The sequence below is a fragment of the Octodon degus genome, unplaced genomic scaffold, assembly GCF_000260255.1.
Source record: "Octodon degus isolate 3935 unplaced genomic scaffold, OctDeg1.0 scaffold00080, whole genome shotgun sequence".
Classification (NCBI taxonomy): Eukaryota; Metazoa; Chordata; class Mammalia; order Rodentia; family Octodontidae; genus Octodon; species Octodon degus.
The window spans coordinates 7,594,692-7,618,350 of NW_004524656.1; the positions used below are offsets into that span (position 1 = coordinate 7,594,692).

The window sequence follows — 23,659 nt, forward strand, 5'->3', positions numbered from 1 at the left end:
GAGCTGGTCAAATGTCACAGGATCTTACAAGACTTAACGCGGAGCAATTGCAGGTGAGAGTCCTTCACATTCAGAAGGCTCTGTTAAAAAAGTAAATGTGCCAGACAGTTCCTAAGAAAGTTAAACATAAAATTACAATATGATTCTGCAATTCCACTTTTAGATCTGTACACAAAAGAATTGAAAGCAGGGATGTGAAGAGATCTCTGTATATTCATGTTCATAGCAGCATTATTCACAAAAATCAAAAAGCAGAAGCAATCCAAGTATTCATCTGATGGATGAATGAACCAATGTGGTATATATATACATACAATAGAATATTATTCAATCATTAAAAAGAATGCAATTCAAACACATGCTATAACATGGATAAACCTTGAAAACATTATCCTACATGAAATAAGCCAGACACAAAAGGACAAATGCTGTATAGTTCCAATTGTTATGAAGTACCTAGGATAGGCAAGTTCACAGACACAGAAAATAGATGGTGGTTTCTGGGGAGGGAAAGGAGAAGAGAGTGGCGTTCCTATTGTTTTCATCATCCAATTTTTCCTTTTGGATGATGAAAATGTTTGAAGAGGTCAATTTTCTTCCTTTATCAATGGAGCTGAACAGCGGCCTCTCCCTCTTCCCACACCCCAGAGAACCAGGTACAGCCAGGCTAGCAGGGCACAGCCAGGGTGACCTGTCTGCTCCACACCAGGGGCAGTGCAGGCCTGGCACGCGGTGCATTCTCAAGGCTTCCATGGAACCTGTGGTCTGGACCCTGTGTGGCTCTTTATCAGAAAATTAAGACAAAAGCAAAGCGTTCCAACCACATCAGCCTTTCCATAGCAGTGTGGAATGGGCCATCTGGGCATCCCCAGTGCCTGACCTGGGCCTGCACACAGCAGGAGCTCAGCATTCATCACATAATTGTTGGGACGCCCTCACTCAGGTCCTATGCAAGCCCCTCTATGGAGATGAGAGTAGGGAACAAGCCCCGTTCTGCAGGATGAGAAAGCTAAGAGGGTGGGTGGATGAAGATAAAGGAGGAAAACACATAGAAGAGCCATCAGTAAGATGTTCATTTTGCAAAGGACTGTTTGCATGGCCACAATGCGCCAAGTATTTGGATAGAGTGCTGGCCAGGGGAGCCCGACTTGCACAAGAATCTAAGGACTGGAAAGTCACTGGGCTTTGCGCTTTGGAGTGGGGTCACTCCTTGACTGGAAGGACCTTCATCTAGATTTTACCCAGGGCATCGTGTGTCCTCACCCAAAGGGGTCACTGAGCCCCCGTGAGACAGGATGCAGTGACTCCATGCCCCTGGGCCTGGAGGAATACGCTTCCAGAGTTCCCAGGGCAGGCTCTTAGCACATGCATACTTGCCACTGTGCCACGACCGCAGGCTCAGAGTAGGTGAGTGACAGGGACCCCTTGCTGCTCACGCAGCCCAGCTGAGTCCGGGCCCGCGGGTCCCAATCCTTGCCCGCGTCCCTGGGTCTGTGGGGCTGGTGCCGTCTGGGCTCGGGGCTCTGTGGTGCTCACCCCCCGGGGTGCCGCGGGGGGTGGGGCGGGGAGAGCGGCCGCCTAGCCCAGCCCCGCGGATGACAGGAGCCGGAGAGCCGAGGAGGGAGGAGCCGCCGCCGAGCGCTGGGCTGAGGAGCAGAGAGAGCGGGGCGCGGAGTGCGGGCGGCTGGGAGCGCGCTGAGCGGGGGAGAGGCGCTGCCGCACGGCCGGCCACAGGACCACCTCCCCGGAGAATAGGGCCTCTTTATGGCATGTGGCTGGTAACTTTCCTCCTGCTCCTGGACTCTTTACACAAAGGTGAGACAGCGCGGGCGGTTGGGTGGCCGAGGTGGTGGGGCCGGGGCACGCGCGGCAGGCGACGAGGCGGGGTGCCTGGCGGGCGCCCCGCGGGCTCCAGGCGTCCGGAGGACCGGCCCCGGCTCGGGGCCCCGGGGGTGCGCCGCGGGGTGGGGCAAGCGCTGGCGAGGGCACGGGTGAGAGTCAGGCTGGGACCGCTCTGCCGGCCCCCCAAGCCTGCCTTTCTGGGGCGCACCCATAGGGGCGGTGGCGAACGAAACCCTCGTCTCTCGGCTCCCAGCGGGGCTACAGCTCTGCCCTGGACCCCTCCCCCAGCCCCTCGCCCACTTCCTGCGGCTTACTGGTGCTGGGACCCCCAAGTGCCCTCCGAGTCGGGGTCCTCAGGCCACGACTCTTCATTTGGGAGCCCTCCATTATTCGGGCCGCGGACTCGTGCGGCTCCTTCTTCCTCCACCTCCGTGCGCCCCTCGGTTGTCCTGGACCCCCGCCCTGGCGCTAATGCGGGCGCACCGCGTGGCGCTTATCCGCGCCTTGGCTGGCTGCAGGACAGTGGTAGCTGGGGGTCTGGAGAGCTGGGGTCTCTCAGAGAGCAAGTTTGTTCTGGAATCCCAGGGGTTGCCCTCCCCCAGCCCTCCTCCACCCTCTGCCCCAGGCACTAGCCGGGCTTCCCTGCTCTGCCGTGGCCACTTTCGCCAGTGCGCCCCAAGGTGGGAGAATCTGCGCTTTGGCGCCTGGTCTGCTGAACCTGAGGACAAGTGTCCGGACTGGGGGGCGTGTCTCCTTCCCCGGAGAGAAAAGGTTGCTAGGGGTGGGTCCAGGTGTCCAGCAGGTCCAGACCTGCTGCTAGGGCGCTGCGCTCCTGATCGGCGAGATAGCGGGGACTGGGGGGTTGACAATAGGCAAGCATTTCCAACCAAAGCCACCTGGACTCGTAGTCGGGATATGTCCGGCTCTGAGGTCCTGTTCCCAGGTTAAAGCAGAGGACGTGCCCCGGGGCGCGCAGTTGGCGGGAGGCGAGGAGGCCGAACTCCGCGCCCTTGCGCGCCAGAGCACTCACGCTCGCTCCGAGAAGCTCAGCGTTACCTGTTCAGCCCTCTAACTTTTCTCATTCGCGCCCTGGGGGCAGTTTCTGCCCCTGCCCCTTGGCCCCGGCAGCTGTCCTGGCTGAGCTGCAGCTCTTGACCCCTAGGCAAAGAGGAAGGGCAATCAAACAGAAGGCTGGAGCCCAGGAGGGGCTTGGTCCTGCTCTGCGGAAACCCCAGGGATCCGAGTCTGCAACCTGCCGGAGCCGACTGCAACATCCAGACATCCAGTGGATGGAAGGAAGGGAGCCCTTATTTGTAGCGCTGGCTCAAAGCCTGTCTGAGGGCCAAAAGATCGTGAGGTTTGCTCAGATATCCGAGGGCCCAGTGCGGGCAATGAGTGGCCTGGGATCATAGATAAAGTAGTGGAGTTTGTTAGAGCCAGCGAGAGCCAGTGACGGCACACCATGGCTGACCTAGGTGGTTTAACCCCTTGCCCCCCACCTCTCACCCCTCCAGTCTATATTAGCAAAACAAGAAGCCTACCTCCCGATCAACCCCCACCCCCACCCCAGTTTCCCTCTCCCCTAGCTCTTCCTGCCTCCCTCCGCCCCCACAGGCTGGTTCAGCTCACAGCTTTAATTACATTAATATTAAAAATACATAAGGTGAGGAGCAGCTTTCTCTCTCCATAGCGCTCTCTCCACCCCCTACCCTTTTCCCATTTTGTCAGGCAAGAAAATACAGGCCAAAGCTGCTGCCACTCTCTTGCCCAGCTTTGTCCCTATCTCCCACCCCAAGATCTCTTCCAGAAAACCCATCCCTAGCGGTGGAGGCCCTCTGCAAATACCTGAAGGACACTGCTCTTCCCCACCCAGGAGCCCTACATTAATAAATGAAGCCCAAGTTATTTGATAGGGAAGAAGCAGATGAGAGTGGGGGTGCAGAAGGGCCCAGAAGGCCGTAGAACTTCTGCCCGGAAGGGCAGAATTATTTCCAACTCAAGAAGGAAGTTGCCACTTGCCTTGGGCCTGTGGGTAGGCAGGAGGTGCCAGGTGTGGCAACTCTGGGCAGCCTTCGCCTTTGGGTCTGCAGAAGCCTGGCGCCCCTGGGATTCAGAGGCTCCAGCGTCTGTTGGGAGCCAGGGCATCTTGCCAGACAGGCCTTTCTTTTCCTTGGTGCCTTAATTGGGTCTTAGGTGCCAGGCTGGTCTCTGGGGCCTGTTTTGCTCAGGATGGTATGGTAGGTGGGTGGCAGAGGCGGCTTGGGGACGATGTAATGTGGGGAAAGCGAGAAAGATGGGGTTTGGTGTGTTTTCCCTCTCGTTGCCAGTCACCCGCGGCACCAAGGAAAATGTAAATGTGAACGTTTGAGCCTGTTACAGAAAACAATCTCCTCTTGCAATAATTTGTACGTCCATCTGTGAGGAGCAGGAGGAGGCAGGGAGAGTGAGAGAACAGAAAGCGAGAGGAGACGGGGCATCCTCTGGATGGAATTAAGCAGTTATTGAATGTGTTTTAAGCTTCTGTTATTTCCATTCCTCTCAAAATACCTTTTTTTTTTTCTGATGAAGCTGAACACAGCCCGATTCCCCAGAACTAAACAGGGAAGGTGTTTTAATAATCGGTTATCGAGTCTCCAATAACTGCCTTATTATTGCCAAAACAAATCCAGGTTTGGGCAGCCAGATGAACCCCAGCGAGGCTCTCTCGTTGTTACATCCAGCGTGCCAGCATCTGTGTTGCCTGCATTTGCATTTTTACTGTGTAAAAGAACAAGCTTCCCCGGCACTAAAATTCCTGTTTTCTAAAAGCCAAAATAATGGGTTGCATTGATTTTTTCATTTCCCACCCCAACCTCTCAAATGGGGACTCAGGGTTCTTCTCTCTGGAGAAGACCAAATTAAAAGGCTTTGTCAGGCCATTAAGAAAATCTCTAACATTCTATTCAGTGTCTAATTAAAAGGGGGGGGCTGGGGGAATGTGTTTTTAAAAATCTCAAAGTGGCAAACACAACTTAAGGGAGGCAGGCGAAGGACCAGCGAATGTCTGGAAGGGGGTCGGTGGGCAGAGCGGCCCCAGCTGTTAGGAAAACACGAAGGAGAATGGAATTGCCATGATGCCCGACAAACCTTTCTGATGCTTCATTTTTCTTGGCATCAAAGCCAGCTGCCTTTAATATATTTCTGCAGTCGAGTGAGGAGCTCAATTAGAAACAAAAAGCAAGTAAGCGGTTGACCCACAGGCAGCGCTGAAGTTGAGCAGGTGCCCAGGGCTGGCCGAAGAGGCTCCGTTTTCTTAGGAGCAGGGAGGAGGTGGGCAAACAAGCAGGAGGTCTGGCCCTGTGATGTTTTGCTAGAAAAGCAGGTAGTCTGAGAGCCCCCAGACACAAATGAGGTCTATGTGGAGCACCCCAAAGCCTGGGAGCCAGAGGGGTACAGATCCCAAGCCCTCTTACCTTCTCCCTGACTTTAGGAATTCCACTCTTGTGACTTGTTTGATCCCTGCTCTGGCTGGTTAAGAATCATTTTATTTGTGGCTATGGAGAAGGGCGTATGGATGTTCAGAGAGCTTTTTGTTGGGGCTACAAGACTTTGAGGTTCTCTTCAACATGACACTGGATAAGGTGTTTCTGGGGGACGTTTGAAGCAGCTATCACGAGGAGGCCCCAGTTGCCTGCAGTGTTTTCTCAGCCTCTAGCCTAGTAGATTCTAGCCAGTGCCCAGGCGCTGTAATAGTGAACTACAGGCAGCAGAGATGGCAGGGTGCCAGGAACCGAAGGGCAGCCCATATTTGCATATCATTTGCATATAGATTTGCATGCCCACCTAGCCAGGTCAAGAGTCCGGCCCTCTTGTGTGGGGCATCTTGGTCTCAGCCTCAGTAGTAGCTAGTCAGTGGCTTACTCTTTGTACCAAACAGGGGCGGCATGAGAAGACCTGGTGTCCTTAGTAATGCTTTTGAGTTTTAAGGCCTACAACACTGAGTCCACCTTCTGAATTACAGAGCAGTTCTACAGCTTTCACCTCCCATACCCAGGGACAGACCATGATAGTGGGGCTAGTAGAGTAGGATGGGTGACAATGGGTAGACACCTACCCTAAGGCAGAGAAATTTGGGGATATGGATTGTTCCTGTCATGCTGCAGCATTCTGGTTTTAGGAATCCAAGGCCCACGTTGCTCTTTGGTGAGCAAACCCCTAGACTGGAGGGAGCTGGGTGCTTAGGGCTGCAGCCATGAATTAGAAGGATGTTGGTGGACAGATAGCATGGGGGGGGGTGATATGATCTGCCAGTCTCCAGTTCTTGTGGGTTTTTTTGTTGTTGTTGTTTTGTTTTTTTTTTTTTTTTTTGCGGAACCAGGGACTGAACTCAAGCCCTTGTTGCTTGCCAGGGAAGCGCTTTTTCTACTGAGCTATCTCCCCGGCCCCTCCAGTTCTTAAATAATCAGCTTGGAAGGATTTGTGGACTGCAAGATTCAGGGAAGAGTTGGGGCCAATGCGAAGACAGTCACTGTGGTCACCCCAGGCAAGGTGTGATGAGTTTGGAGTGACCCTTGAAAGAAGGCACTTTAGGGGGCTGCATGCTCCATCCTGAGAAGACACCTGGGGGCCTACCATGGAAGTGTGGCTGCAGGCACCATCTAGGTGTGCACTTCCATGTCTCTGGGTAAATCTTACCCTGTCAGGTGCTGCTCCCGAAACTGAAGAGCATTTTCTCTGTACTTCCACCAACCTTGAGGGCACCACTCCACCAGAGACCACACAGCATGTGCTCTAAAGGATACCATGCAGAGCTCTCAGGGGTAGAGCTAGACGGAAGGGCTGACGGGCAGAGTCCAGCCTCCCTCAACCAGAGCTTTTATCCACTTCTACATTGGAGTATGGGCAAAAAAAGACTGAAGCCTCCAGGTATGGTGGAAATTTGGAGTCAAAGCAAACCTTCTATTCAAGTTGTGGCTTTGCATTTACTGGGCATGCGACTTTGGGATTCTCTGAGCCTCCCTTTCTCTAGCTGTGAAAGTAGGATTAAAGCAGATAATGCGCATAACATAGCCAGAGCAGAGGTGTTGTCCAATGAGCACTAGGCCTCTTGTTTCTCCACACTGCCTCCACCTTCTTCCCGTTGCCTCCTCCCCAAAATAGATCAGCACATCCTGCTTGCCCTGAGCACTTGCATTAACCAACCATGTTTTTTGTCCAGGCCCAATGGCTTAGATTTTATAACAGTAGGAGAATACAAGTGGTGGTCAGGGCAGGAAACAGCAATTCCTTCCATCTATTGCCCAGCCAAGAGATTCTCTGAAGCAGCCGAGGTCATGCAGGAAACTGGGTGGTTCCAAGCAGCCAAGCCCACTCCCTTGCTCTGGCCATGGCTTGGTGGCTCCAGACTTGGATTTGAGGGTGGGGCAAAGGCTGGTCTCATATCTGCCACCAAAGGCTAGAGTTGGTTGCTACTCAGAGTAAGAGCGAGAACAGTTCTGGACTTAATGGCATGCGAAGTGCATGTAAGTGTACCACTCAGGGTGAGCTTGCTGAGTGTCACTGCATGTTGGGATGGGCCTCTGTCTTCCAGGTGGTTTTCTATATAAAGAACACCCTTGGCAGCCCATGACCTCAGGGGTTTCTGTCTATGACCCAGTCTGCCACGAGGAAGTAGCATGTGCTGTAGAGGTCAAGGGCTGCCCATGGCAGGTTGTGGCCTGTGGGCTCTGTCATGTGGGGAGGCTGTGGGCACATCGGCCTGTGTGCCCTGTTGAACAGATGTTTGTCCAGCGCTGCTGGAGCATGAATGGCATTAGCCTTGGGTACCACCCCTGCCACCCCAGCTGCTGCTTCCCTCATCTGTGCAGCACCCCCTGTGCCTCCCCATGCCCTAGCTTCCCATGATGCTTGCGCTGACAGTTTCCAAGGTCACCATCTTCATTAAGAACAGTTATTCAAATGCTAGTTGCATATTCATTAAACTGATTCCAAAGAGGGGTGTGTGTGTGTGTGTGTGTGTGTGCGCACGCACATGTGTGTCTGTGTGTTGGAAAGAGCATTTTCCATGGACCTAGAAAAAAAAAATCACAGCTTGTCTAAGCTAGGCAAACTGCATAATAGTTCTTATACCTCTATGTCCTAATCTGTAAAATGGGCAAAATAACTGCTGTCCCTGGGGGCCATGCTTATTGCACATATCTGTGAAAAGTGAGGGGTATAAAATTATATTCCATGTGGAAATTATATTCCATGCTTTGTACATGGAATGAGGCACCATATAAACATACACATGTAAAAACCACAGGAAACTGGTTTTAGCCTTGTAACTGCTCTGCTGAAATGGAAGGTATAATTACTATCATTTCATCATACGAGAACCACTAAGGTCTCCTCACAGCTGCTGGTGGCTGTCTCCCCCTCTGTCGGCTCTCCACATGGGGAGAATTTTCCTAGCTTTTCCTTTTCATCATCATAAGGAACAGCTGATGAGGCATAGCCAGGCTGGCAACGGTTTTCCTGCAGCAAGCTTGGCAGATTCCCTGTGGCCCCGGCCAGAGGGGTGGGAAGGAACCTGCCCCTACCCCCTCATCCTCTTCCTAGGTCCTTAGGTGCACAGTCATGCCACAGGTTTGGGACTAACTTTCCCAAGGGTGATTCTCCCTCTCTTCAGAATCTGCTTCTTCTGTGGGAGGAACAGTGGACATAGAGTTCCACCATGGGTGACCTCACTTAGGACCACACCACTCACTGGATTCCTCAAGAGCACTGCTGAGGTAGGGTCATGGGCACACTCCTGCTGTGGCCTGCCCATGAGGAAGGATGAGGAGCCTGCTGCAGAAGTGGGTAGGAGCACCAGACGACTGCCTAGGATGGGTCTTGCCTGTTTGAAAGGCACTTGGAAGGACAGGGAATCTGTTCTCCAGTCAGATGCTTGGTGTCCTGTGCAGCACCCCACATGGTCCGTCCTCATCTTCCCTGCTGCAGGCAGCAGCCCTGATCCTGCAGCTGTTTCAGAGCCCATCTTTAGAGTGAGCTAAACCCAATGGTGACCTTACACTTCCTACTCTCTGTTCCTTGTCCCATCCTTAGACCACACAGAGAGAGGCAGAACCCTGTTCCACTTGCCACCCCTCAGCCCCTTCGAGATGGATGTCTTTCCCATCCGAGGTCCCTCCTCTGGATGTACAGCGTCTCTTGTTACTCTGATGCTCCTGCATAAGGCATCATCTCTGTGCTCCATGATGCTCCTCTGTTCCTGGGTTGCTAGTTTTCTGACAGTGAGGTGGACATTGATGAGAGGACATTGGAACGGTACTGGTCCCAGCCTGGGTACTAGCTCGCTGAGTCTCTACGATAAGTGGCTCCATCTCTCTAGGCTTTGTGAATAGAAGAGATTGAACAAAATAATCTCTTAAGTCCCTCAAGCGTTAGCAATCTAAATCTAGGATTCTCTGGGGACAACTGTGCTGTCTGAGCTGACTCCCCAGAAAGAACTTTCTGGCCATGAGGGGCCTTCCTTTGACAGGCTTTGTCTAGAAATGACTGGAAGATTAAAGAGGCTGTCCGAGCGTCAGCTGTTGCTCATAACTTCTGAGGCCAGTGGTGCGGAGGCCTATACATTGGAGAGTGGCTGCATCTTCCCTGTTTGTGAGTTTCTGGTTGCTGGTTATAGATACCATGTTTGTGTGAAGAATTTTAAGGAATGTAATTCAAAACCAGCCCTGTTTCCAAGGCTCAGGCAGTGGATCTCCTTGGGATTGGAAATGGGAATGGGCTTTGGGTCATGTCTGTGACTGTAGCAGGGAGCTGCTGGCACTTAGTTGAGGGAGGGATGAAACATCTAATGTCTGAGAAATCCTAAATAATTCAGAACGTTCATATACTACATTGCTCTCCTGTGTCAGAAAATCCCCCAGCAGGTAAGAGTGGGGGTTGAAGAACGGAGCCTGCAGTGAAAGAGGCCTGGGCTTGAAACACTCCTGTGCACCACTGGCGAGGCACTGCCAGGAGTGAACTTTTTTAATGAAGTAGTTGCATTGAAGGTTTTTATAAGAATTAAATGAGCAACAACGCAAGAAAAGGGCTTCTTAAGGTGCATAGCAGAGAATAAATACTAAAAAGAAGTCGCGGCGATGATGCCAGTGGCGGTAGTGATAACAGAGGGACACCCTGTCTGAGGGAAGCCACAGGCAGAAGACCTGGGAACTGACCCCAGCTGCCCCATCTTATCTGAGGACAACAGCAGGGGAGGTTGCTTGGGAAACGCTCTGCTCTGTCCGGGAGACTCATCCTCTGTGGGTCCAGACCAGACATCTCCAAGCTATAGACTTGGTGCTAGAGCTGAGGCCTTGCTGATAGATTCTCCCCAGGCCCAATTTTTCCAACTAAGGGATAAGATTAATCAGCGCGAAGGTGTATAATGCACCTCACATGAAAACCTCTGTGTGGAAACGCAGCGAAGTCCTCCGCCTTGCAAACCAGCCCAAGGAGCCTCACCAGCCCACACCTGTGCGAGGAACTTGGCGCCAGGCCTGGGGGCAGCAATGGCTGGCTCCCTCGATGCTCTGATCTTATTGATCACATCAGTTTATTTCATTCATTTGATCATCAAATCCAGTTAATTAATGTGGTGGGATTTTCTTGCAGCCATACTGATAGGGACTGTTTGTTGTCAGGAAGGGTGACAGGAAGCCCAGGGTGGCACATCTACTTTTTCTATGTGCTGGTACACAAGGAAGGAAGAGATAGCATTCCTGGCTCTATGACAGACTTGGGAAATCTGTTATCGAAGGCTCTGCATTTTTAACAAGCTCTCTGGGCTCAACCGCTCCTGCAGCTTGAGCACTACTGCCTTAAGTTATTATTATTATTATTATTATTATTATTATTATTCATCCTAGGTGAGCAGTAAACACTTATTATATAAGGACTCACTTATCCCACAAGTACTTACTGCTTGCCCACTGTAAGGCCAATGTTCAAGACAGCCAAAGATACCTGGGTGGTGCAGGGTTCTTCCATTCACCAGAACCCATCCTCGATGGTAGATACTGTCAGCTCTATGTCAGAGATGCAGGAGCTAAGTTACAGAGAGGAAAGTCGTCCTGTCTGAGGCTGCACACAATGCTGACAAGAGACAGAGTAGGGATCCAAAGCTGGGGACACGGCATCAGAGTCTGCACTCTGGCCCACTGTGCTAAGGGCTAGTGCTGTGCTCAGGGGCAGTGTGAGGACCAAGACAGCTGCTGCTCTTTGGGAGCTCAAAGCCCTGCAGGGGAGGGATGCCTGCTCCCCACTTGGCCCTGCCTGCTCCACCTGCAGCCTGCTTCCCAAACACTGGCTATCTCCCCTATCCACGACTGCTGGGCCCACACCAGGATGCCAGATGTCTCAGTCTGTGGCCCAGCGTGTGCTTGAATGCTTGCCCATCTGTGTGTGTGTGGCGGGGGGGGGTGTGGGGGGGGGGCGGCGGTGTCGCAGGGGCCCCAGAGCCAGCAGATGCTCCTCCTCTATTAAAAGTCCAGTGAATGGGAGGAGTAAATATCGTAAGGGCCGAGAGCGAAATCACTTTTTCTCCCTGTGGAGGTGGTGAGGAGGCAATGTTTCAGTCCCCTTAGGTTGTCATTTACATTGACTGGAGACAATGACATAGGGACAATCAACAGGCACCCTGAGAAAGCTTGAGTAAGCTTGAGTGGGCTCCTCAGTCTGCAGCCAGACAACCTCATCCCAACTCAGGCAGGAGGGGTGACCATTGGTGGGTGTCACCTGCATGGGTGTCGAGTTTCCTTCTCCAAACTAATCCTGATGCTCAGACAGTGCAGGGTGAATGAGTGAGTTGATGTGATGGATATTTAGGTCTCCGCGGTGACCCTGGGGGCAGCCCAAATGCCTGGGGGTGATTTCTGGTTTAAAAATATTGCTGTGCTATTTCTACACTTCTAATCTCCTAGTGATTTGGAGTCTGTTTTATGAAACAGAGTGTCAGGGTGGTGCTCGATGTTAAACGGTGGAGAAGATTAAATAGGTTTAAGTCTAGGCAACTGTCACATGACAGCCGAGCCCATAACTCTCATTTTCTATTAAAAATCCATGCCCACCTTTGACCGGAAGAAGCTTTGCTGATAATCGGAATGTTTCTTTTTTTATTTATGAAGTGTTCGCTCCTCCTCTTGTTTCCCTGTGTGGATGTGCTTGGCTCTCCCTGCACAGGGAAGAAAGAGCTATAGGGAGCGAGTAGGATTGAAGGGGGACATCCGGGTCTCCTGCCTGGGACTTTGCTTTCCAAATCAGGACTGCCTTGGAGGGAACAGTGAAGGAGTAATCCCCCAAGGGCCCAGGCTTGGAACTCTTCAGTGCTGTGATGGAAAAACTTAACTGCACAGCCAGATAGGCCTCCGTTGAGTCTGGCCCCATCTCTTTTTCTTTTTGTTTTCTTTCCCTCCCCTTTCTTCCCCTCCCTCCCCTCCTCTATTCTTTCATCTCTTTTTGTTTTCCTTTTCCTTTCTTTTTTTTCCCTTCCTCTATCCCTGTCTCTCTTCTTTCCTCCTTCCTCCCTTCTTTCCTTCCTTTCTTTTTCTTAGACAGCGTCTTGCTATGTTCCCCAGCCCGGCCTTGAACTCCCAGGCTCCAGTGATTGTCCCCTCTCAGCCTTCTGAGTGCCTGGGACTACAGGCACAGTGCCTTGTTTTATCTTTCTAGCTGTGTGATCTTGGAAAAGTATTAACTCCCTTGTTCCTCCTTTTTGTCCTTTATGACAGCAGACCAGCAGGATGCTCATTTCACGCATCTGTGTGGAGGTTAAATGAGAGAGAGCCCTGAAGCATCTAAGCCTCGTGCCCTCGGCCTTATTTCTTTTGAGGACTGGGAGTCATTAGATGTATGGCCAAAGTAAAGCTAGGCATAGGGTCTAAAGAACCAGTGGTCACTGCCAGAGCACTGTCCAACATCCTGCACCTGCCTGTCCATCTGGCAAACTTCCACCTGCCATTGCAGCCCTGGCGGCCTAGCATACCAGGCCAGCCTCTTTCACCAAGTCCCTCCCGTGCTCCAGCCTGAAAGCCTCCTGCAGCCAATATACCGTAGCATTCTGCAGCTGAGTCTGCCCAGCCAGCTGCTATAATGGCACCCTTGCTCAAGCTGTCCTCAGGGAGGCCTTCTCTCCCCACCCCTGCTCACACCCGGCTTCTGCCTTACCTCAGGCCCTCCCACGCCCCTTCTTGTTCACCCTTTTCTCTAAGAGATCCTGAAATGGGGGACTTTTCTCCCTGCTCTGGATGTTTCCTACTGTCCCTGGGATCCTGTTGAGCATGCAGCTGGTGCTTGCTGTGTGTCTCCCAGAGGAATAAAAGTCTGTTCTGATCCCTGAGTCAGAAAGGACCTGGGAAGACAGTAGAAGGTGTAGGAGTCAGCTAGGATGAAGTTGGAGGTATAAAAGGCTTTGAATTCTGCAGGGCTGCAGGGTGTTTCTGTGCCCTGGTCATCTTTTACAGTAACTGTAGGCACCCTGGCCGCTTGGGGAGAACAGGGACCAGTCCCCTCAACTGTCCACCTTCACTGGGGAACCAAAGACCTTCACATCCTCTGTCCCCTGCTCATCGCAGGTGAGATGCAGCACCCGCGTTCTACTCCTTGCGTATCTAAGGACCATGAAGCTCAGAGAGGCCAAGTGGTTTGCCAGAGCTACACAGCAGGTGAGAGGTGAATCTCAGAGGAGGGGCAGTTCTATCAAAATCCATCCAGGGCTCTATTAGATCCTGGCTGCATTTGCTTTCCAAAACTTGACTAGGCTTTGCCAGTGGGAGCCGAGTCAGAGGAGAAGCCCCCTTCCAAAAGGCTGTGCCAGGCTCTATGAGGTCAAAGGGAGGCCCCCTGCCCCTCCTGCTCCTCTTCCATCCCTGAGTAGCTGCACACACCCATTGCTTCCAATGGCATCTGCAGCCACTTATCTGCTATCTGTGCCCAGCTTTCAGCTCAGCCCGTAGCAGAGATGTTTGGTGGTCAGTGCCTCAGTTTCCCCTGCATGAATTTGCTCCCTCCTTTTTCTTGGCAGGCAGGGTGAGACTAAATTAATGTTTATTTAGGGGCTTCTGCATTCTGAGCTGACAGGTGCCTTGTGATGGTAAAATATGAACCCAACATAAGTGCAAAATGCTATTGTTTTACACCTGAGGGTGATGTTTCATAATGGCAGTGTACTGTCAGGGCTGTGAGCAGAAATGAATGGTGTGTCTAGTCAGTCCTCTCCTGCTCCCCCAGACTCAGAAGGCAGCCGCTCACATCCCAGGGTGGGAAAAATACGAGGCTACTCGCCTTTTGCTATAAATCTGTCGTTTCATCAGCCCTGACAGGTGGCTGGACAATCCCAGTCAATTCATCAATTAAATCTACCCATTTGTAGTTGCTGGGAAACTTGTGTCCTTGGCTCTGGCGAGATCCAAGGTCCTGAAGTGCAGGAAGGCTGCTGTCACTGGGGCTGACGCTGCTCAGGAGGGGAGTGGAGAGAGCCTGGGCCCAGAGCTATCTGGGAAGCTGGGAGGGCGGATTTCCGGCTGGAAGAGGAGATGCGGCATGGCATCTGGGGTCAGATTGGGATGGGATGGAGCAGAGGGTGGGGAGGGGTACTCAGTCTGGAAAACCAGATTTTGTGGTTTGATTTGCCTTTAGCTTGGTTCGCTCAATAGGGCACGTGAAGCCACCTTCCAATTTTGCTGTACAGATCTGGGCTTCCTGCCCTTTGTATAACTTTGAGTAACTGTTTAGTCTTTAATTTATGTACCTACAAAGTAGGAATAATAGTAATAGTCACAATCCCTAAGAAATTGTGAAAATTAAATACAAGAACTGTAACAGAAATATAATATCTCAAATGAGTCTAGCAGTGAGCTTGACTTGTCTTCGATAGTGAAATCAGTGGTGGCTGTTATTACTGCCCAAGGTATTGTCATTACAGAGTGCCACATCAGACTTTCTCTTCAGTATTTACTTATTCTCTCCCATAAATCAAACAGTTTCTCAATGCCTCCCCATTCAGGTTGCTCCTCGGCACCCCACATCCATTTATCAGGACGTTGTAGAGTCATTCTGTACCTGGATGGCTTTTCTACAACCCATGAACCCCCCACGGTGAGGGCATCTGTGAACTAGTTTGTCTCAGGATCCTACATCAATGTCCCTGCTCCCAGTAGCTAAGGATGGGCTGCAATGTCTACAGTCCAATGGGATCCACTCCAGGAGAAATATGTGCTCGTGTATGCGCATTAGTCTTGGTCTTGGCCAGTTGAGAGTGGAAGTTGGTGGACAGGTTGGGTTAGAGGAAAGCGAAAGCCCTGTCTTTACTTTTGCAATGGTCGTATTATAGCCATACAGCACCTAGTGGTTAAGCAGAGGCCCTGTTTACTGGTCTTGTGGTCTTGGGTATACTTCTTCCACCTCTCTGTGCCTTGGTTTGCTCATCTGTAGGCCGGGATGGTAGTGGTACCCACCTCATTGTTGGGACCATGAAATGGGGTCATATAAGTCAAGCCCCGGTGACAGCGCCTGGTGTGTAGAAGATGCTCTACAACCATTTGTTAAATGCATCTTGGTAAGGAGGCCTTTCAGAAGATGAGCAGGCTGATGGAAGTGGGTCTTTTACTTGTGGGTGCTGAGAAGGCTGCTTACACCTCAGTCCATGAAATGGGACAGTTCTTGACTGTGCAGGGTGTTCTGCAGCCACTGACAGCTGGGAATGCTGTGTCGGCTTCTGAGCGCCCCCCTTCTCCAGACAGCTTGCTCAGTCACCAACCCCGTGGCCATCACAACTGGAGGCAGGAGGCAGTGTGAGGCAGAGGATGGCAAGGGACACTGCCCCCTTCTCCAAGTGCCTCTCGGCCACTCAGGGTGCAGTGCCCAGTGGAGACAGCAGATGCATTTGCTGCTAGGAGGATGTCCCTGACACCATAGCAAGGAGCCCATGAATGTTTTTTCCAGCACGCCTGCTAATGGCTTCATCACCGCTTTTTATGAGATGATGTGAATTGCTCTGGCCAATGAGGCTTAATGGCCTTCCTCAGCGACCTGCCTGGGATATTCTCCCTGGAGGCTCAGCTCCAAGTTAAGCCAGGAATATTAATACAGTGTGGATGTGGGCCTTCCCCCTCCCCATAAAGTTGTAGAAATTGAGGTCAAGTTGGGTCCCCTGCAACGTTCTTTAAACAAGCAGCGGTAGTTTGTTTGCTCCTTGATCTTCCTTGCGGAGTGGGAAAGGCTTCCAGCCAGAAAACTGGGACGACGACAGCCTCTCTTCCTCTGGTTTTGCTCTTGGTCACCTGGAGATGACCTTCTTAAAGGGGCAGTGTTCTTCGTTAGAGGGAGGGCCCCCTGGCTCCACCTCCCAGGGCTGCTCTATGGGGGCAAGAAGTGCTGATGCTCTATGCTGGGATAAACACAGCACGCTGCCCCGGAAGCCCATGAGCACTCTCCTGTGAGGCAGAAGCCTGCCATGGTGGTTTGGAGAGATGGCAGGTGTCTTCACGGTCTTGCCTGCCCTCCCCTCTGCCCAACATGTAAGTAAAGGAGCAGTGAGGGAAAGTGAACTCCCAGGTAGCTGCTGTCAGGAGTGGGCCTATCTCGCCCCTCAAGCTCACCTCTTCCCCACCCCCACATCTTGGGTCCTCATTCTGCATGACAGCATGTTTTCTAAATACCCTCAGGAGGCCAGGATGAGTACCAAGGCCTTGTGCAGCCTCCCATCTCCCAGGGCAGCAGTATTCTGGCCATTTCTCTTAGACCATGGTTTTGAGCCCTTTTGGCTCTCATCTGTGGTACATATAGAGAGGTAGCACTGAAATACTTGTTAGAAGCCATGAGTTCAAATTTTAGTTGTGTAAATTAGCTGCATGCACTGGGACAGTCTATTGCATATGACTGTCCTCCGGCTATAGAAGGGGGTGCTACAAAGACCAGGATGCCACCTGCTCTCAGAACCGAGAACGAGCCAAGGAAATGATGGGAAGTAGCAGAGGGTAGGTGCTCAGTTAAGCTGAGCTGGGCATTTTAATGTGTGCCTGAATACGTCAATCTCATAGTGGGCTGTGACTGGATGCTTCACCATAACATTGTTCTGGAAACCATGACCTGGCTTGGCAAGGAAAATGATGCCTCCAAGTTCCTGGGCTGGGCTGGAAACTTCCAAAGAGCAGGAAATGTCTCTTCTACTTCTTTGTCGATGCCTGGCTGATGCTCAGGAAGTGCTTCTAGAATGGCTGGTGCCTGTGTGCTGGTCCGTGCAGGACTCCATAGGCATTTTTTGGGCTCATCCTAACCGCATCTCTCCTCTTGTCTCCCTGCAGCCCGCCCTGAAGATGTTGGCACCAGCCTCTACTTTGTAAATGACTCCTTGCAGCAGGTGACCTTTTCCAGCTCTGTAGGGGTGGTGGTGCCCTGCCCGGCTGCAGGCTCCCCCAGCGCGGCCCTTCGATGGTACCTGGCCACAGGGGACGACATCTACGATGTGCCACACATCCGGCATGTGCACGCCAATGGGACACTGCAGCTCTACCCTTTCTCCCCCTCCGCCTTCAATAGCTTTATCCATGACAATGACTACTTCTGCACCGCGGAGAATGCTGCCGGCAAGATCCGGAGCCCGAACATCCGCGTCAAAGCAGGTAAGGACCACGACACCTGCTTCCCACCTAGGGAGCTCTGCCTGGACAGCTGAATGCAGGATGGGGTTGGAAAGTCATCACTGTGAGAACATCTCTGTGACACACCTGGGGGCCTGGAAGAAACCATTCACTCAGGGAAAAGTTTGATCTCCTGAGTCTCAGCTTGGTCATCAACTGGGTGTGCTTGGACAAAAAAAAACCCACCTTTCTAAGCCCCAGCTTCCTCATTTGTAGAGTTGATGTGAGTTTCTGCCTCATATATCAATGCATAAGCAGTTAAATGAGAATGCTCATTAAAACTACATACTGTGTTCACCTCAGTCCTGGACTCAGGGAAAACACTGGTTGAGTTTCTTTTTCTTTTTTTTTTTTTTCTTTTCAAAGTTTTATTGATAAACATATAGCAATGAGACAGTTGCAAATCAAATCGAAAGTACAGTTTCAACAAATAATACACTGCATATATTCTTCTTAGTGGTTAATTGCTGTACAAGATGCAGACTTGTGATCCTACTTACAAACACCATTAGAAAAAATCATTCTATTCATTAAGAGAATGCAACTATATATCTATCCCAACCACTTTGAATACACAGATACAAAATGGACATTCATAGTTATACCCCAATTTTTTTTTTAAGTTCCGTTGTTGAATATTATAGGTGTGTAAACTCAGCAAAATATTCTAAAAGAGTACAGAAGCCCATAATAGCATTGGGTCTTCTGTTTTGAGTTTCTTTTTCTAAAACAGCCTTTCATTGAAATACATAGAGGGCCAAATAGCTCAGTGAATTAAAGTGCCTGCAAGTAGGCTCAGGGGCCAGGGGTTTGATCCCCAGGCCTGCCGTACCAGCCCCGTCCCTGGGGCAAGCTGAGATGGCAGTGAGACTGGAAGTGGTGACATGCACCTGTAATCCCAGCTCTTGGGAGACTGTTAACAGGTGGATCACTGTAAGTAGGATTTAGTAGTGAGACCCTTGGGGGCCAGGGCGATGGCTCGGTGGAATAAGCGCTTCCCCGGAAAGCGGTAAGGGCCCGAGTTCAATCCCTGGTTAGTAGTGAGACCCTGAACACCCTGTAAACCCTTCCCTAAAATTAAAAAAGAAAAAAAAAGAAAAAAGAAAAGAAAGAAAAAAGAAAAGAAAAGAAATACATACAGAAAAGTGCCCAGATATGTAGCCAGGTGGATTTTCACAAGGTTCAATGAATGCCCAGATCCAGAGATAAGATACCAGCACCTTCAAGGTGTCACCTCTGCTTCTCCTAGGTCACCATTCCCCCAGGGTAACCACTATCTTGACTTCTAGCAATGTAGACGTTTTCCTTATAGTTACACTTCATTTAAATGGAGTACTAGGGCACGTATTCTCTGGGCTCTGACTCATTATTCTGGTCACTGGACTTACCCTTATTGTCTGTGGTGGTGAGTGGTCCCTCGCTGGTTGCAGTTGTAGTGTTCCATTGTGTAATTAGATGGAGTGTTGTTTGCTTATCCCTAGTGTTGGTGGACATCTGAGTATAGTATATACCTGTTCTAAATACCTGGGAATAGGTATTTAGATTAACACCTTTTAGCAGTGAAGGACTTGTGTCTTTGGAAGAACCAATGGAGGCAAGGAAGTGAAGCTTTCCCAAGTGTGCAGCCTTAGAGAATATTGATCTGGGTCAGAGCTGGAGGTAAGGGGTTAGCTTAGATCAGCCATTCTTCACTAGGACATCATGATACACTAGTGTGTCCTTGTCACTGGCAAGTCGTGCATCATATAGTGAGAAGGCTTTGAAAGTCAGGCCATGGTTTTTGTAGAAGAGCTCTTTTGTGTGCAAGAGGACAGCTGAGCCTCTGGCCAGCTGTAGTGGCACCAGCCCAAGGGCTGACCATCTTTCCTTCCTCTGTGATGGGTTGATCCAGAACTGTGGCTCCAGTGCAGGACACCCATCTGGCATTCCTAGCAGCAGACCCTGCAAGATCAGTTCCCTGACTTCCTGGGTCTTTCTGCCTTAGCAGCACCTCTCACAGGGATGGAGTTCTAAGTACCTGAGAGCAAGGTGTGGGCAGGGAGGAAAATGCACTGCCTTATGCTGTTGGTCACTCTGGGGTCACCAAGAGTTTTCAGAGGCAGAGCTGTGCATGCCCAGAGGATGCTCATCAAACCTCCCCAGGATCTCTTTGCCCTATTCTGCTCCTAATGCCATATTAGTTCTGAGAGCCCCAAGGCCTGGATTTGAGCCCAGTTCTGACCTCTGAAGCCTGAAGGACTAGAATAAAGGGAAAAGAATCCATCTTTGCTATTATATGCCTTGTGTTGGGTTAGGATGTAGTTTTCACACTAAGTCTGTAAAGAGTTTCCTACAGGTAAGGGAACTAAGACAAAGACAGATTAAATATCTTACGCAAGGGGATACAACCTGTTAGTTGATCATAGCTATGGTGAAAAGCAACACTTGTCAAGTACTTTCCAAGGGTTTTACTTGCTGGGCCATTTACTTTTATAAGGAAAGCAACTGAGGCACCAGAAGGTAAGTCACCCTTTAGGATTGCATGCTGGCTAGAGGAGGAAGCAGGCCTGTTTGCTTGATGTTATTACCCATCAACCTCTTGTCTCCTTAGCACCCTCAAGGTGACACATGCCAAAACCTGCCCTTTCTCATCTATTATTCTGCTACCCTCCAGGGTGAGCTTCCCCAGGTTTCTTTGAGCCAGGTATGGGTCCCACAGCCAGCAGTGGTGATGCCAGTCCCACAGAGGAGATGGACACAGTCCCAGATAGACAGTAGTGGTTCTCTGGTCTTCTTTCTCAACCAGCTCTACTCTATTCTTTTCCCATCCAGCCATAGCATGGAGAAAGGGAAGGATGAAGGCCTGTGGAGGTCCAGGGAAGGCTGGACCTACTAGAAACACAACCAATTAAGGGCTTCTTGATGATGCCAAAGAGACTGCAGGTGCACAGCCGGGGGTGCTGCCAGAGCTCTAAGTGTCTCCCTGGCAACCATGGCAAGGAGAGGAGAAGGGCATGCTGCCCAGGTTTCTGCTGAGAGACAATGTTTGTAGGCACTGGGCCTCTGGATGTTCCTTGCTTTGCAGGAAGAGGTGGGGTGAAGGGATGCTGAAATTCCATGAAGGAGGGCAGAGGGTTACAGGTCAGAGGTGAAACTCTCAGGCTCTTTTTTTTTTTGTACTGGCAATTGAAGTCAGGACCTTGTACTTGCCAGGCAAGTGCTTATACCACTGAGCTGTCTCCCAGGCCCTTGCTCATTCTTAAGGCTGGGTCAGCCTATATGAAGGACTAGGCACATGAATGACTATAGATGGCAGTGCCCAAAGCCAACCCTAAAAGGCAACAGGATTCAGAAGAAAGTGGGATGGTTCTGAAAGTGGGGCCAAGGCTTGGGCAGAGCTTGAGCCAGAGGCTGCAGGTAGGGGAAGAAAAAGAAAGAGATGAACAAGGATGATTTTTTTCAGAGAATCTAGAGTTCTGTATTCTCAGAGACAATCATTTTAAATATTCTCTCCTCTTGTCAATTTCCAAGATCCTCCAGAAAGTTCAGTATCTTGACTGCATTTTATAGGCTACATTTTCACATGAAAGTGGCCCTGAACTGTTGATGTTAGATTATATATCATGAGTTTTAATTTGGCAAATGATGGACACTGCTATGGTTTGGGTCTGGATGTCCCCTTAAAAGCCTCAATGTGGTCATTGGTAGGGGATTTTCAGAGGTGGCTGGACCTAGAGTGTGTGATCTGGGATTAAGGCTGTGTGATAACTAAGTCAGCCCACTCCTTGGCTTGGCACCACCCTAATCATGTTATACTAGATATATGAAAAGGGGGCAGAAAGATGCTGTTAATTTCTCTTGCTCCTTTGCAATAGTCTGCCTGCCATGTACTATTTTCTGCCAAGTCACCCTGCCATGGAGCCAGCCAAATATGGGCTGAAACCTCTATAGAATGAGAGCTACATAAACCTTGCTCTCTTAAATTTGGGTATATAGTATTTTGTCTGAGTCATGAGAGAAAAGTAACTAAGACATAATTTGGTACCAGAAGTGGGATAGTTGCTATGACTGACCATGTGGTTCAGGAGCCTTTGAGAATGGCTTGTGGAAGAGTTTGGAAAAGTTAGAAGAAAAAGCAGAGCTGGAATTCTTTAGGCTGTACTTGATGTGAGATTCTGGTCAGATCTCAGAACAGGCTCTGGAAGATTCTGATAGGAGGAAGGACTACATTGGCTGTTGGACTTCAGAACATACACATTATGGCTTGACATTAAGTTTGTCTGCATTTTGCTTGTTCAGAGAATTGTCTTGACAATGAGATCAAGGGTCATAGGCTAATTAATCTGGCAAAAGAAATTTCACATCAGTCTAATGTTGAGGCAATGGCATGCTTACTGTTGGGGACTTTTAGCCAGATTAATGTTGAGAATTAAGAACAAAGAGCTCAACAGAATGATTCAAAATATGAATTTGGCCAGAAAGGAAGCTCAAGTACAGTTGCAGCTGGAAAAGATGTAACAGAGGAGAAATTAGTCACCAAAAAGGCTGGCAAGAGGAAGACAATAGAAAAGATGCTATGAGGACATCCCAAGAACCAGCAGTCTCCAGCCCTCACATTCTCAGAGTTGGAAAGGTGAAAGAATTTTCTTTGAGAAGAGAGTCCCAGAACATCATGTTCCAGCACAGTGGTGGCCTATAGAATTTGGTCTTTATGCTTGGGTTTAGAATACTCAGTGATCCAGGCATTTAACCTTTACAGGTAAGAGAGAAGGAAGCCTGGCTACTGCTCCAGCTGCCAGCATGACTTGGTATCATCCACGTAGCACTTGCTTTAGGTATATGCAGAATGCAAGAGTTGTGGAGTTAGAAAAGCTTCCATCCAGATTTCAGAAGAAGGTGTGGGAGGCCAGGCAGTGTGCCCTTCCCAGAGGTGGGAAGTGTGTGAAGCTGTGTACGTGAAGCTGAAGGTGCATTGGAAACTCCAGAAGTTTGGAGAATCTAGGGCCTTGGATCTGGATCACCTGAGGAAAACTGCAAAGAGAGAGAAGGGCTGGATCCAGAGAGAAACCATGGGAGGTACAACCACCAGAAGGGCCATAGGGGTGGGGGCCACCCAAGCTCTTTGGAGTTCACATCTTACCCCAGATTGCTGAGGATGCTGGACATGGAATTATAGGACGTAATATTTGCCCCACTGGATTTTGGACTTGCTTTGGTCCCATTCCTTTGTATCCTCCTATTTATACCTTTTGGTACCTTTTTGTAAAGTTTATCTTGTATGATTGTATGTTGGAAGTACAGCTTTCTTTTCATTTGTACAGGAGTTCACAGATAAGAGTTTGCCTTAAATCTCAGAAGACTTGGGACTTGAACTTGTTAGCAATGCTGAAACTGTTGGAACTTTGGCAACTCTTAGAAATGGACTAAATGCCTTTTTCATAAAGGAATGTACATAAGTCTTTGGGGGTCAGGGGCAAAATGTTATGGTTTGGGTTTAGAAGTTCCCCAATGCTTCATTTGGTCATAGGTGGGAGCTTCCTGGAGGAGGCTTAATCTAGAGTTAATTAATTCTACTGGAATTAAGGTTGTGTGGTTATTAAATCAGTCCACTGATTGGCTTGGCACCTCCATAATCATGGCAGCTTAGATACAATATAAAAGGGGAAAAAGACATTATTAAGGCCCCTTATTCCTTTGCTACAATCTTCCTATTGTGCACTTCTCTTTGCCCAGCCACCCTGCCATGGGGCCAGCAAATTATGGTCTGAAACCTCTATAAACTGTAAGGTAAATTACCTCTCCTTCCTTAACTTTGGGTGTCTGACATTTTGTCTCAGCAAAAAAGAATAACAACCATAACACCCACCATACCCCAAAGAATTCCTTGGTCCAGGAACAATGTAGGAAATCCAGTTTGGTTTCACCAGGGGAATTCTACCATATTTCTTTTGTGCCTACGTATCCTCTTGTTGACAAGATGATGTTGAAGGCTTTAGCGCTGCCCTCAAGACCCTTACAATCTAGTACAGTTTAATAATACTGAATGGAAAAGGGAAGGTGGGAACTTGGACTTACCATCTTGCAGAAGGAAGTGGACATTTCTGAGGGAGAGTAACTGCCTAGAGGACGGGAGGAATTGCTCAGACACGAAGAAGGTTATGGCAGGGACTTCTGGGCTGCATAGGCAGGAG

The 23,659-nt window shown here is 50.0% G+C and overlaps 1 protein-coding gene across 1 annotated transcript in view; it reads left to right on the plus strand.

Moving 5' to 3' along the window:
• Positions 1–1,593: 1,593 nt before the first annotated feature.
• Positions 1,594–23,659, plus strand: part of Dscaml1 (DS cell adhesion molecule like 1) — a 320,586-nt gene continuing 298,520 nt past the window's right edge. Inside the window, exons 1-2 of the mRNA XM_004636465.3 lie at positions 1,594–1,815; positions 17,154–17,471. Coding sequence (XP_004636522.1) covers positions 1,596–1,815; positions 17,154–17,471 — 538 coding nt within the window. The 5' untranslated portion in view covers positions 1,594–1,595. The remainder of the gene's footprint in view (positions 1,816–17,153; positions 17,472–23,659) is intronic.